Genomic DNA, 12,818 nt, shown 5'->3' on the forward strand with positions numbered 1-12,818 from the left:
CGTTGGGATCGGCGTGTTATGATCGAGGAATTTTTCGTAAGTTTCTCATATTTGTTCCTTTTTTTTTTACGCATATTTGTGTACCACTTTCTGCGACAATCCAGATGTCAACAAGAGGATCGTTCATCCACTGCTAATATCTCACTTTCGCCACAACTACAATCTTGTTAACAATCTCAGCTCCTTGAACCGATGTTACGAAGCAAGACACCATTTGGTTATACGCCTCAAGACTTTTGAATGCTTTAAATTGCTTATTTTCACAATAACTTGACTCCAGGACTAAATTAGAAAGAAGGTCCGAGACTTCCATCGGGGACAGACATTCTGAGTTGAATTCAGTGCTCGCATCGAATGGCTACTGGATCGACACCAACCTCAAAAATTTTCTTAAAATATCACTCTCGAACGTGGCTTTCTAGGTCCTCCGTTTAGTTCAAAAGCACAGGTATCCTAAGGAGAATATTCCCTTGTGATTCTGGATTTTTTTCACCGGAAATATCCACAAAAAAAAGTATTTGAAAGAGGGCACGGTAGAGATGGCGATATATTTGCATGAAATTTCACACCCATACTGGAGGACGGAATCCATCATTAGGGGTGTTGCCTTCTGTTTTCCAAACGAAAACGCCACCGTTGGAACTAAAATGCGGTTACATTTATATTGCGCAATGATCATGCGTGATATGGCACGGTTTGCGTGATCATATCCACGTTGTCACTGTTGCGTTATGCTCCCGGCCGAGTTCTACGTCAGCATTTTCACGTTGTCGCTTCTAAATGGTCGCTGTTCCGTCGCACGCAAAAATATTCAAAAAATAAATAAATTTTCTTGAGCCCATAAGTTTTTGCGTCTTCTGAGAAAAGTCGCCTGTGCAGTTTTTACCAATTTAGCAACTTAGATTTTTATCCTGAATGACAATGGTTTTTTTTCTTCAATACGCTCCTTGATTTATCTCAGAAATTCGCCACACTTTCGCGTTCAACTGTGTTGTAGAACTTTCATAATGAAGTTTCAGGGTTGTTTTCAGAAAAAACGTCTCAAGTGCCGTTTCTGGTACTTATTTGGCAATTTTTTGGGGGTAGATTCCTGCATTTAAGGCCTTGTAGTTAACTCGCGTACTCAACAATATGTAGATATGAGAAGCAAGAGAATTTGATCCAATAAAATATCTTGCTCATCCTTGGTAAGTTGTACCTGTCGGTGGCAGGGAGGGAGGAAGGGAGTTGAAGGGCTCTTAAGCGTTCTCAAATTGAGTTATTACATAGAGCATAGAGCAAAATCCTGAGCACAATTTTGACATACAGCTGCTTTCCGGGGTGACCCTCACAGCATAATGTTCGAATTCACAAGCATAATATATATGACCCTATATAGGAGACCAGATAGTTCGTTGGCGAACACACATTTTTCCTTTTGTTTTTGAAAAATTGTGTCGCCTGAACTCTACGTTCACACGGGGTAAAACTGTCAGCAGGGCAGTCGAGACTACAGTGCCGTGAAACAAAAGGATTAACTTGATGAAAAAGAGTTTTTTTTTTTAACGATAGTCAGTTATTCTGATTAAAATCGCAGCCAAAAGCTGAATTAGATTAATCGTTACAATAGTAAAATCTAATAAAAGTATGAGAAAAGTATAAGAAAAATGTACACAGATTAACTACAATTACTATATATGAATGTATTCATGAGTCTCTTCGTCTTAGCCAGAGGAACATTAAATTTCCTCTTTCGTCTCAAATTGAGTTCACAGTTGTTCTGAGGAGGCAGGGGCTAATACAGTTTATGGTCTGAGTTGCAGGTGATGGAATCAAAAAGCTTAGTTGTGATAGACTGCCTGCGTTGGGAGAGCGTCTCCAAGTTGGCTTGATTTAATGCGTCGCTATATGGAGCAAACGGAAAAATAACTCGCATGGCACGTTTCTGTAGCTGTTCTAACTCAACAGATAAATATGTAGGAAGCGCGTTGTGAAACACCGGGCATGCGTATTCGTATTTATGAAAAAAGGGGTTCCTCTCAAGATGTCAGGAGTTAAAATACGAATGAAAAACACCAATAAGAACTTGAAGAAATTAAAATCCTTCTTATTTCTTAATCAGTGCTAAAATCAATCTCGCCTAAGTTTTCATTACGGGTCAACTGCTCAAGTCGCATGAGAATTCTGCAACAGAACCAGAATCGTCCACTACGCTGTAAGATCTACACGCCGTACTAATTCCGTTCTCTTTATCAACTTGTGGCTTGATCGAATGTTCGCCGGTCTTTTCTTCTTCCGAAATTGAAAATTTCCCTTGGAGCTCGAGTCTTTCATCGCACGTGATCTTCTCCAACCTTTGCCATCTTTTGGGAGGCCACACAATGCGAGTTGCTTTTCCTTGGATTAATCCAACAGCCACCTGACGAAAATTACAACACAAGTTATCAAAAGAGAAGTCTAGAAAAGGCAAACAAATTAAAAACAAGTTTTGCGGCCACGTATCGTGGTGAATGGACCAGTATTGAAGTTTTATCATTTGCCTCAAGCTGGCCCAGTTCGGCTTTAGCCCTATAATTCCAAAGAGTGACTAGTAGCTATTTTCCCCCATCAGTATCACTCCTAAAACAAACATTGAGGTCATGAGAATAAAGGAAATGATCACCAACTAAAGAAGCTATTGATTGTTAAACAAATTCTCTTTGTCAGTACCAAAGGAAATGTATAGAGAACAGTGTGGAGAAAATGGATACTGATGTTAGGGTGTAAAGGGTGAAAGCTGGTTCAAATGGGAGCCTGTATAAACAATAACAGGGCCGGGCCCACAACATTGGAGACTATGTTCCCTACTCTTTGCCAGGATGGGTGCGTGGGTTCCCTGTTGTCCCTTGCTACCAATGCGTGGGTTCCCTGTTGTCCCTTGCTACCAAAGCGTGGGTTCCCTGTTGTCCCTTTCCAACCAGAACAGAGAAGATGCTGGGGACAAAGCTAGCGGTTTATCTATTTATTTACGTCGTTATCCGAGAAGACTAGAATGTCCAATCATTTGCAGATGTCATAGCAAAGGCAGCACGTTCTTTTCAGTTATTTTAAAACTCTGAGTGTTGCTCCGATATGGGGCTTGAACCGTCGACTTCCCGCACGGAATTCCGGCGCTCTACAACATGAGCTAACCAAGCGTGGTCACCACCAATGGATCCCGACGTTTCGACCCCATGCTGCAAGTCTCCTTCAGGCGATAAAGTCGACTGCACATGTGTCACCTCATCCCCTGAAGAAAACGAGGCGCCCCAGAGCAGATAGATAAATCGCTTAAGTTTCAATTCGACATTTGAAGTTTGAAAGCTCCAAACGAGGAAAAACACGAACTTCCAAGAATTCCCGTCTCAAAGAGCTCAATAAAAATATAACACAGATCAAATTTAAAATGGGCTTGTTGAATGAAAAGCAAAACAAGTTGAATATAAAAAGACGCGACTCTTATAACGACTTCTGCTGGGGTTTTCGAAGGGAAGAGCCACTTACAAAATCTTCAAGATTTGCAAAATGCGACGTTCAGCGTTTCAAAGCGTCACTATGAACCAATGAAATCCTCACAGTAGCACACTGTAAAAACACAGTGGGCTCCAGGTCATGAAGCAAGTCAATAACATCATGAAAGCCCCTCTGAACCTCTCTCAGAGGGGTTAGGAAGGTAGCTAAATTCAGGAGTCCAGTAATGGGCTCCTGCTAAATTTAATGACCTATTGTTTACACGAAGGGAAACGTGAAGCAACTGATGGATGATTCGTGATAACCCGTGAGTATCATTTGGCACCGGCACAAGTCGACTTAAAAGACACGCATGACTCAACAGTAGAGGATCAAAAACAGGAATTGGTGACTGTTTTCAATAACAATTATAGTCCAGTGTTTAGGTGCCAGTTTCGCGTTCGCCTGACAAAAAAATAAAGAAGCGCTGAGGCCCAGCGCAAAAATTTGGCATAAAAATAGTCAGTCGAAAAACCGCTCACAATAATTTGTATGATCCAGTGAAAACTCCATTAATCTGCAGCATTTACTAACACAACAAACGCCCAAAACTACCTGCGTTCTACTAGTCCGTCCTACACCCCTCCCTCAGTAACAACAGTCTGCCTCCCAACCCTCCCTAAGCACTTATGGTCTGCCCCCCCCCCCCCGTGATAAAATGGTCCAAAAGAAAAAAAGGCCCAAAAAAGGATCTAAAAAAATGGTCCAAGAAATAGTCCAGTGGTCCCAGGGTCCAATGGTCCAGTCTATATTTAACCCTATGCTCTTTGAAACAGTCATCCATGTTTTTAATTCTCTACCAAATTACAAAAGTATGTCGCTTGGTCGAGGGTCGCAATAAAAAGTCACATAGCTAAGTAATAATAGTAATGTGAAGAATATTAAAAGTTCTAATCCTAAAATCTTGCTGGTTCGCTACCGATTCTATTATTATTATTATTACTATTGATATCAATAATAATAATAACAATAATAATAAAACATCCTTTCTCGATTCCCCTCTCTCCCCAGGAATACAATGGGACAATCACGGGTGCCACGACACTCATTTAGGGTATTTATGAAACCGAGCCTACCTTCCGTCTTAAAGCAGTTAAGGGGACCATAGGCAGTCAGGAGAGCAACGCCGAGGATAACGTCGATTAAAAGAATGAATCAATATTTGGCAAGTTTACTGTGCGGCGTCACACCTCACTTCAGCATAACGTATATATTTGGCAACTTTGAGTTCAAAATGGAAATCAAAATAATTTGCCGTCGCGGTTTCCGTTTGCAGACCTCGCAAATTCTGGTGATTTCACGTAGTTGTTTCGCAGAGGACAACAACGAGATGTACACAGTTTTAAAACGCACGTGCTGAACCATTGTTCTGCCCATTATATATTTCGTTTTGTCACGTCGTCGTTGCCGACACCGTTGTGGTTTACGCAAGGTCCCTAATAATTCTCCTCGTCGCCTTAATTGAAATCGGAGTGAACTGTAGTATTAATGGACCAGTAAGCTTATAAATGTTAAACTTTATTGCATGTTTCATGTTTAAAAACCAGAGCTGATCCCTTTTGACGGACCATTTCTTGCCTTTGTACATGAATACTGAACACCATCATTACACCACAATGGTAATGGGACCGATTGGAGTCCCATTCGGTCTGTAATCGTACGAGTGATTAACAAATTAAAATCGGACGACCCCGAACTAAATATAGGGCACGGAATAATACCGAGTGATTCGCAAAATATTCGAGCTTATTATTACATGTTAAACCATAGAATAAGGTGTATATCTGAGTATGGATCCTCAAAGAAGCTTGTCTGTAAGATAATAATGCAACACATTTACAAGCAGATATAGTTAGTGAAAAACGTTTCTTTTATGTAAAAACTTAACGTGCCTTTATCTTGAGATATATCATATCTTTGGGTGCCATGAGAATCACAGCTCGGTGTTCCAGTGTGGCCACGGTTTCTGGGGCGCGTTCAAACTTGAATCGTTGCAGGATTTTTAGCAAAGCGAGTTTGATCTCCAATAGAGCAAGACGCATTCCCATACATTGACGTGGACCTGTTCCAAACGGGAGGAAGGAATACGGGTTCCGCTTCTCCTTTGCTTCAGGGGAGAAATTCTCCGGGTTGAACTCCAGGGGACTCTCCCATACCTCCGGGTCCCGATGCAGCACATAAGACGGAACGTTGACTTCAACTCCCTTGGGGATGCGGATACCTTTGTACTCCGCGTCTTCGTCACAGCGACGGATTAGGTTAAAAGCTGGGGAACAAAGGCGAAGAACCTCAGAGATGACTTGATCCAAGTACGCGAGTTTTTGCACATGATCATAAAGGGGAGTGCTTCCACGGGCTTCTTCAGCTTTGTCGATCTCCTCAATGAGCTTATTCTGAACCTTTGGATTGGCTGCAAGGAGGTATGCGGCGTTTGTCAAAGTGCTCCCTGTAGTCTCGAAGCCGGCCAACAAGAACGTAATGGATTGAGCCATGATTTCATTATCACTCAACTTGCTGACTCCATCGATTGTGGTCTCATGGGCTTCCAGCATAAGCTGAACCAAGTCTCTAACTCCCGTTGAACCCTGCTGGCTTCGTTGATCGAGCATGCTTTTTGCCAAGGCGGCGAAATAATCTGCGTTCTGTAGTATGCTGAAGAAGCGGCTGAGGTAGGTCCAGAATGGAAACACGGAGAACACTCGAATGTAAATGGGTGTTTTAAAGACGTTTTTGGCTTTTTCAACAAATTCTGGGTCTGGTTTCATTTGTACATCGGTGTCAAAGCCAAATGCTGCTTTCATGATCACTTCTAAAGCGAAGAGACTAAAGAGACGGTTGACATCTACTGATTCACCTAGCGAAAAACAAAAATGGAAATAAGTTACCGGTCACTGATTATCGGGGGGGGGGGGAGGGGGAAGAACTAGGGGTTGAGGGATTTATATAATACCCCCTTTTATACTCTGTTGGCAACGACTGATCTCCCCTCCCCCTCCCACTGAAAACTGTGCTAACCGATTCCCCCGCGGGGGGGGGTCTACTTCCTAGCGATAGGACAGGCAATAGGTTAATTGAGATGTGCCGCTTGATTGAGTCGCATGTTCACCGCTGGATTGACTATAATGGGGTTGAATTTTCACTAGAGTTACTGGTGAGACCGAGTTCGTGCATATTCGAAATTCTGGGTTAAGAATACTCGAGTAAGTAGGGATTTACACGTCTTAGTTTGGGGCCTAGGTTGAATATAACGGCCTTCTTTATTGACATTCAGCCTAAGTATGTTCTTAAAGTTTCGTTTAATCTCAGCCTGAACGTCCTCATAAAAAGTTTCTAACTAAAAAAAAAAGTGTACATTAGATGTAAAAGCATGTTCACTGCATTTTTATAAAAAAAGGTTGCGTGACATTCGCAAAATTAATTCCCAATTTTTGTCAGGGTTAATCAAAACTGGTGATATTTTGGTAAAATAACACGTCATTGAAATCTTAGTGCTTAATGTCAATCACGAATCGGAGAAAAAGGCGGCGAAGAACCTACAGGTGGATATTAAGATGCAATAGGCAGTTACCGTAAGAAACATTACAGAAGCGTGACATGCCGGGTAAATTATTCAGTATCTGTTCGCTTGGACAACTGTTACTGTAATCCGTCTAAACAAAAGATGCTTGAAAAAGACAACTGCGAAATGCAAATTTTTTCACAAAAAGGCGTGACATGCTGGGTAAATTATTCAGTATTCGTTCGCAAGGACAACTGTTATTGTAGTCCGTCTAAACAAAAGATGTTTGAAAAAGACAACTGCGAAATGCAGATTTTTTTCACAAAAAGGCTTAGTAGGGCATTGCAGCCTCACATATTGAATTGTGTTTTATACCGACGTTAATACAGCCGACCCTTAATTGAAAGATTATTTCTCTAATTTTATCGTGTATTGTTGCAAGTTTAGCTTTTTGATAGCTCTTCCTAAATAAATAAAACCTTGTAGGTTGTGCTTGTGCTTAAAAACAACAAAAGTAACTTTAAATCCGGCGTGACGAGCAAAATGTTTCCGATAAATTTAGCGATGGTAACAAATTTTTGACAGCACACAATTTTATCTTGCGAAAATAAAACATATTTTTTGAATACCAAATATTAAGCCACGAATATTCCTAGTTACGTAATTGATACAAAGAATGAATAAAGGTTTCACGGCTGCTTACCCGTTTCGGAGAACTTTTCCATTTTGGCATGAAGCTTCTCCGAGGCATTTTCTATTATCGGCACAATTTGCTTCAGTTTGTTGGCGGTAAAGGTGGGAGTTAGAGTCGTTCTTATACGCTTCCACGTCTCTCCTTCAGCGATGAACAATCCCGAGTTCAGAGGTGGTCTGGGTTTGATGAAAGCAGGTCGATTTGGGAACTTGTGGAAATCCTTGACCAAAATTTGCTTGACAATTTCGGGATCAGTGACGACAATAATCGGTGAGCGACCAAAGCACGACTTGTATACTCGTCCGTACTTGTAGAAGTAGTTAAGGAACATCTTGTGAATGCCGCCATATTTGAAAATATCGAGGAGATTACCGATCCAAGGCCACGGTTTTGGACCCGGGAGTGGAGAACCGCCAAGAATCGAGTTGTATCGGCGCAAACCTTGCCAATAGATGAGCACTAAAAAACCAAAGATTAACGCCAACCATGTGTAAATGTCGATGTTATGCACATACTGGAGGACGGAATCCATCATTGGGGGTGTTGCCTTCTGTTGTCCAGACGAAAACGCCACTGTTGGAACTAAAATGCGGTTATATTTATTATGCGCGGCGATCATGCGTGACAAATTGATTTGTTGCCGGATATGGCACGGTTTGCGTGACCATATCCACGTTGTCAGTGCTGCGTCATGCACCCGGCCGAGTGCTACGTCAGCATTTTCACGTTGTCGTTTCTAAATGGTTGCTGTTCCGTTACGCAAAAAAATTTAACAAATAAATAAATTCTTGAGCCCATAAGTTTTCGTGTCTTCTGAGGAAAGTCGCCTGTGCAGTTTTTACCAATTTAGCACCTTAGATTTTTATCCTGAATGACAATGGTTTTTTCCTTCAATACGTTCCTTGATTTATGTCAGAAATTCGCCACACTTTCGCGTTCAACTGTGTTGTAGAACTTTTCTAATGAAGTTTCAGGATTGTTTTCAGAAAAAAACGTCTCAAGTGCCGTTTCTGGTACTTATTTAGTAATTTTTTGGGGGTAGGTTCCTGCATTTAAGGCCTGGTTTCTAACTCGTGTACTCAACAATATATTGATATGAGAAGCATGAGAATTTGGTCCAATAAAATATCTTGTTTATCCTTAGTAAGTTGAACCTGTCGGTGGCAGGGAGGAGAGGACGTGAGATGAAGGGCTCTTAAGCGTTCTTAAATTGAGTTATTACATAGAGCATAGAGCAAAATCCTGAACACAATTTTGACATACAGCTGCTTTCCGGGGTGACCCTCACAGCATAATGTTCGAATTCCCGAGCATAATATATATGATCCTATATAAGAGACCAGATTGTTCGTTGGCGAGCACACATTTTTTCCTTTGTTTTTAAAAAATTGTGTCGCCTGAACTCTACGTTCACACGGGGTAAAACTGTCAGCAGGACAGTCGAGAGTACAGTGCCGTGAAACAAAAGGATTAACTTGATAAAAAAAAGGGTCCCTCTCAAGACATGAGGGTCCAGTTGTATAAAGGGCGGATAACGCTATCCAACGGATAAATCGCTATCCGGCAGATAAGTGATAGCAAAACTTATAGCGTTATCCACCGGATAGAGTTTTATCCAGTGGGTAACGCTATCCAACCTTCGAACAACCGAGACCAGGAGTTGAAAAACGAATGAGAAACACCAATAAGAACTTGAAGAAATTCGAGTCCTTCTTATTTTCTAAATGCTAAAATCAATCTCGCCTAAGTTTCCATTATGGGTCAACTGCTCAAGTCGCATGAGAATTCAGTAACAGAACCAGAATCGTCCACTAAGCTGTAAGATCTACACGCCGTACTAATTCCGTTCTCTTTATCAACTTGTGGCTTGATCGAATGTTCACCGGTCTTTTCTTCTTCCGAAATTGAAAATTTTCCTTGGAGCTCGAGTCTTTCATCGCACGTGATCTTCTCCAACCTTTGCCATCTTTTGGGAGGCCACACAATGCGAGTCGCTTTTCCTTGGATTAATCCAACAGCCACCTGACGAAAATTACAACACAAGTTATCAAAAGAGTAGTCTGCAAAAGGCAAACAAATTAAAAACGAAATGAGGAAAAACACGAACTTCCAAGAATTCCCGTCTCAAAGAGCTCAATAAAATATAACACGGATCAAATTTAAAAAGGCTTATTGAATGAAAAGCAAAACAAGTTGAGTATAGAAAGACGCGACTCTTATAACGACTTCTGCTGGGGTTTTCGAAGGGAAGAACCACTTATAAAATCTTTCAAGATTTATAAAAATGCGACCTTCAGTGCTTCAAAACGTCACAGTGAAACAATGAAATCCTCACAGTAGCACACTGTATAAACACCGTGAGCTCCAAGTTATGAAGCAAGTCAATAACTCTATGAAAGCCCCTCTGGATACTTGAAGGATCTGTGTATAGCAAAAATAGTACAAACAACAACAACAACTACAGAAAACAGAACTCACCGGTCCAAAAGAATTGCTGTCATGACTATGAGAGTGATTGTCACCCTCCACCCAGCAATGTCCTTTTGGAATTTTCACAATCTTCTTTTTGTAGTTAATGCTTCTACAAAACAGAGAAACAGGAATTATTGTTCAACAATGAACATCCTAACACAATGGCAGGTCACAGCCCATTAAGGTAAATGGTAGTGTACATATACGTTGGCAAAATTTAAAGATGCCAGTCAAATCACAAACCAGATAATTAGGATATCAGTGAAAGCAGGCCCTCAATATCAAGCCTGCAGTATGCACGATTCTCCACAGCAGGAAGATTTGAGAAAAGCTGGGGAAATTTGCCAGGGAGTCTGGCACTAATAATTATCAGTGCCAGTCCCCCTATAGACCTCTCACCAGCTCAAGTTTTTCAAGGCCCCATATTTTCCCTGGGGGGGGGGGGGGGGGGCAAATAAATGATCAAGCTAGGATATCAGATATATATCCTGTACAACTTTCTGGAGAAATAATATAAAATTATTCCATAAGCGCACGTAGGATAAGAGATAATTGATATCCAACCAGGCCTGTAGGGCTGAGTTGACATCATCTCATATACAACAAGCACAAGTGGAATAATTGTTTTATTAAAATAAAACCAAAGTAAAGATAAATAAATACAATTTTTAGCTCCGGTTTAATTTTGCACTGATGCATACACTTACCATATTTGTGGAGTGTGGTATAATGGCTCATAACAAATGATGGCTAGGCCAATGAAACTCTTGAATTGCATTATCCATTGATCTAGTTTTTAATAGTGATGGTTATCAAGTACATCTGACCCACTAGGTCATAGGGTCTTATCCTTTATTGTAAGCAGTTCCTAAGTGTCAACATTTTTGCAGGAGAGTGAATACAGAAACAGTAGTATCTTTTTAAAATCATATCATAACTCACCTTACACGGTCGCCTTCTAGAGCTATAACTCTCTTTATTAAGGCAGCATCAGGATCTGTGGGATCACTAGGTTTATATAAAATAATAAGGGAAATTATAGCAATTACAATCATGTTGTAGCTGTGTTTTGTAAATAGCCAATTGGAATGCCTCCTGCTAGGTCAATTTTAAACCAACTCACCATATTCCCTTGAATAAGCACCCACACTCCAATAAGCACCCTCCCCTCCCCTGAAATAGCACCTACCCTATCGGCCATCAAATTAAACAAGACCCCCTCCCCTCAAATAGTGCCCACCCCCCTTCTGGCTCCCCCTCACTTCCTTAAATAGTTATTAGGATACAAAGAAAACCTGTACGGGATTTGAACCCATGACCTCTGCGATACCGGTGCAGCGCTCTACCAACTGAGCTAACAAGCCAACTAGTCAATGTGTTGGGTCCAAATAAACCAGCCAAGTGATGAATGATGATTTTAGATATATGAAATTCATATATTTGCACTGCGGTAAAGAAATGAAAATAAGAGTGTTCTTAGCTGTGAGGATCTCTAAATTTTGTTTCTTCACCACAGTGCAAATATATGAATTTCATATATCTAAAATCATCACAAAGAAAACCTGTTTGTATTTCCACTTAATATAGCCTTAATAACACCCTCCTGCCATTTTATTCCTCCCCCCATTTGAGCCAAAATTTTTAATAAGAGCCCAGGTGCTTATTCAAGGAAATATGGTACTGACTTCTTTCAAATATTGTGAGCATAATCATTATTCTTTTATCCAAAAGTAAATCAGTCTTCCTGGCATTGTCAGTAAAAATAACAGTAATTAAAATTTGTGAGCATAATCATTATTCTTTTATCCAAAAGTAAATTAGTCTTCCTGGCCTTGTCAGTAAAAATAATAGTAATTAAAATTTCACCCAAATGTGAGGCTTTCACATAAGAAGCCTAAAATGTTCATACCAGTCTTTGTTTACACTGAACTGTAGAACTTTTCACTTACGTCAAAGTAACAATGTCTCCTCTGTTAATTCCTTCAAATCGCCGGACAGCCCAGCTGTTGACAAGCACTACATCACTACTTTTACGTGGATTGGGATTTAAGGTCGGCTGGGCAGAAAAAAAGTGAATAACTACTAATTAACAAAATTAATGAACTACTGATAATATAGAATATTTATATTCCGTTTATATGGCATATTGTAAGAGAATCTGTACACCAAATCTTAACCCTATAACTCCTTCATGCGTGACCAATGAGTAATTTTTCTCCACAATATCAACACATTTTCAAACAAAAAGTGATAACACAAAAAATTTCAATCTCAGAATACAACAACAAATTCTCAGAGCTTAAATTTTGAGATATACGCATAAGAAATTAAGGAAATTAAATGTAACGGAAAGTACTCTTGAAACTCACTTGCATAGAGATGCCAGTTACACCTTTGACGCTTCCAACATAGTCCACGAATGTGATAACCACAGGCACACCGATGACAAAACCACGGGTAAACATTCCAAGAACATTTATGTATGGTCTCACTCTCTGGTAAACCATAGCGATTTATTCAAATGTGCCGTTACTGAAATCTACCAGTCAGTTTATCGTATTTTGAGAATGTGAGCGATAGATCCTCCATGTTGTTTTCCGACTTGCATTCAAGAACGAGAATAGCCTGGGAACAAAACTAGTATCA

At 40.4% G+C, this 12,818-nt stretch overlaps 2 protein-coding genes across 3 annotated transcripts; both read right to left on the minus strand.

Annotated features, from left to right (window-relative positions):
- Positions 1-2,107: 2,107 nt before the first annotated feature.
- Positions 2,108-12,772, minus strand: LOC131772867 (mitochondrial inner membrane protease subunit 2-like). 2 transcript variants are annotated; one of them, XM_066174605.1, is made up of 5 exons: positions 12,542-12,772; positions 12,122-12,228; positions 11,115-11,180; positions 10,179-10,281; positions 2,108-2,398 (listed from the first exon to the last, which is right to left on the minus strand). In XM_066174605.1, the coding sequence occupies exons 1-5, from the start codon at positions 12,677-12,679 to the stop codon at positions 2,138-2,140; spliced, it is 675 nt and encodes a 224-aa protein (XP_066030702.1). In that variant the 5' UTR covers positions 12,680-12,772; the 3' UTR covers positions 2,108-2,137. The 2 variants fall into 2 exon arrangements, with proteins under 2 accessions (XP_066030702.1, XP_058944810.2); XM_059088827.2 differs by lacking the exon at positions 2,108-2,398 and adding an exon at positions 9,390-9,722.
- On the minus strand, positions 5,010-8,389 carry LOC131772863 (cytochrome P450 3A24). Its single transcript, XM_059088821.2, has 2 exons — positions 7,710-8,389; positions 5,010-6,361 (listed from the first exon to the last, which is right to left on the minus strand). Exons 1-2 carry the CDS (start codon positions 8,317-8,319, stop codon positions 5,391-5,393), a joined length of 1,581 nt encoding a protein of 526 aa, XP_058944804.2. The 5' UTR covers positions 8,320-8,389; the 3' UTR covers positions 5,010-5,390.
- Positions 12,773-12,818: the final 46 nt, after the last annotated feature.

This window comes from Pocillopora verrucosa, chromosome 11, assembly GCF_036669915.1.
Source record: "Pocillopora verrucosa isolate sample1 chromosome 11, ASM3666991v2, whole genome shotgun sequence".
Classification (NCBI taxonomy): Eukaryota; Metazoa; Cnidaria; class Anthozoa; order Scleractinia; family Pocilloporidae; genus Pocillopora; species Pocillopora verrucosa.

Excerpts from the sequence above, each read along its gene's own strand:
- LOC131772867 (XM_066174605.1), bottom strand. The coding sequence starts at position 12,679 with ATGGTTTACCAGAGAGTGAGACCATACATAAATGTTCTTGGAATGTTT. Across the intron at positions 12,229-12,541 it reads TAACTGGCATCTCTATGCAA|CCGACCTTAAATCCCAATCC; the intron begins GTGAGTTTCAAG and ends TTTTCTGCCCAG. Across the intron at positions 11,181-12,121 it reads GGAGACATTGTTACTTTGAC|TGATCCCACAGATCCTGATG; the intron begins GTAAGTGAAAAG and ends ATATAAACCTAG.
- LOC131772863 (XM_059088821.2), bottom strand. The coding sequence starts at position 8,319 with ATGATCGCCGCGCATAATAAATATAACCGCATTTTAGTTCCAACAGTG. Across the intron at positions 6,362-7,709 it reads GGAAAAGTTCTCCGAAACGG|GTGAATCAGTAGATGTCAAC; the intron begins GTAAGCAGCCGT and ends GTTTTTCGCTAG.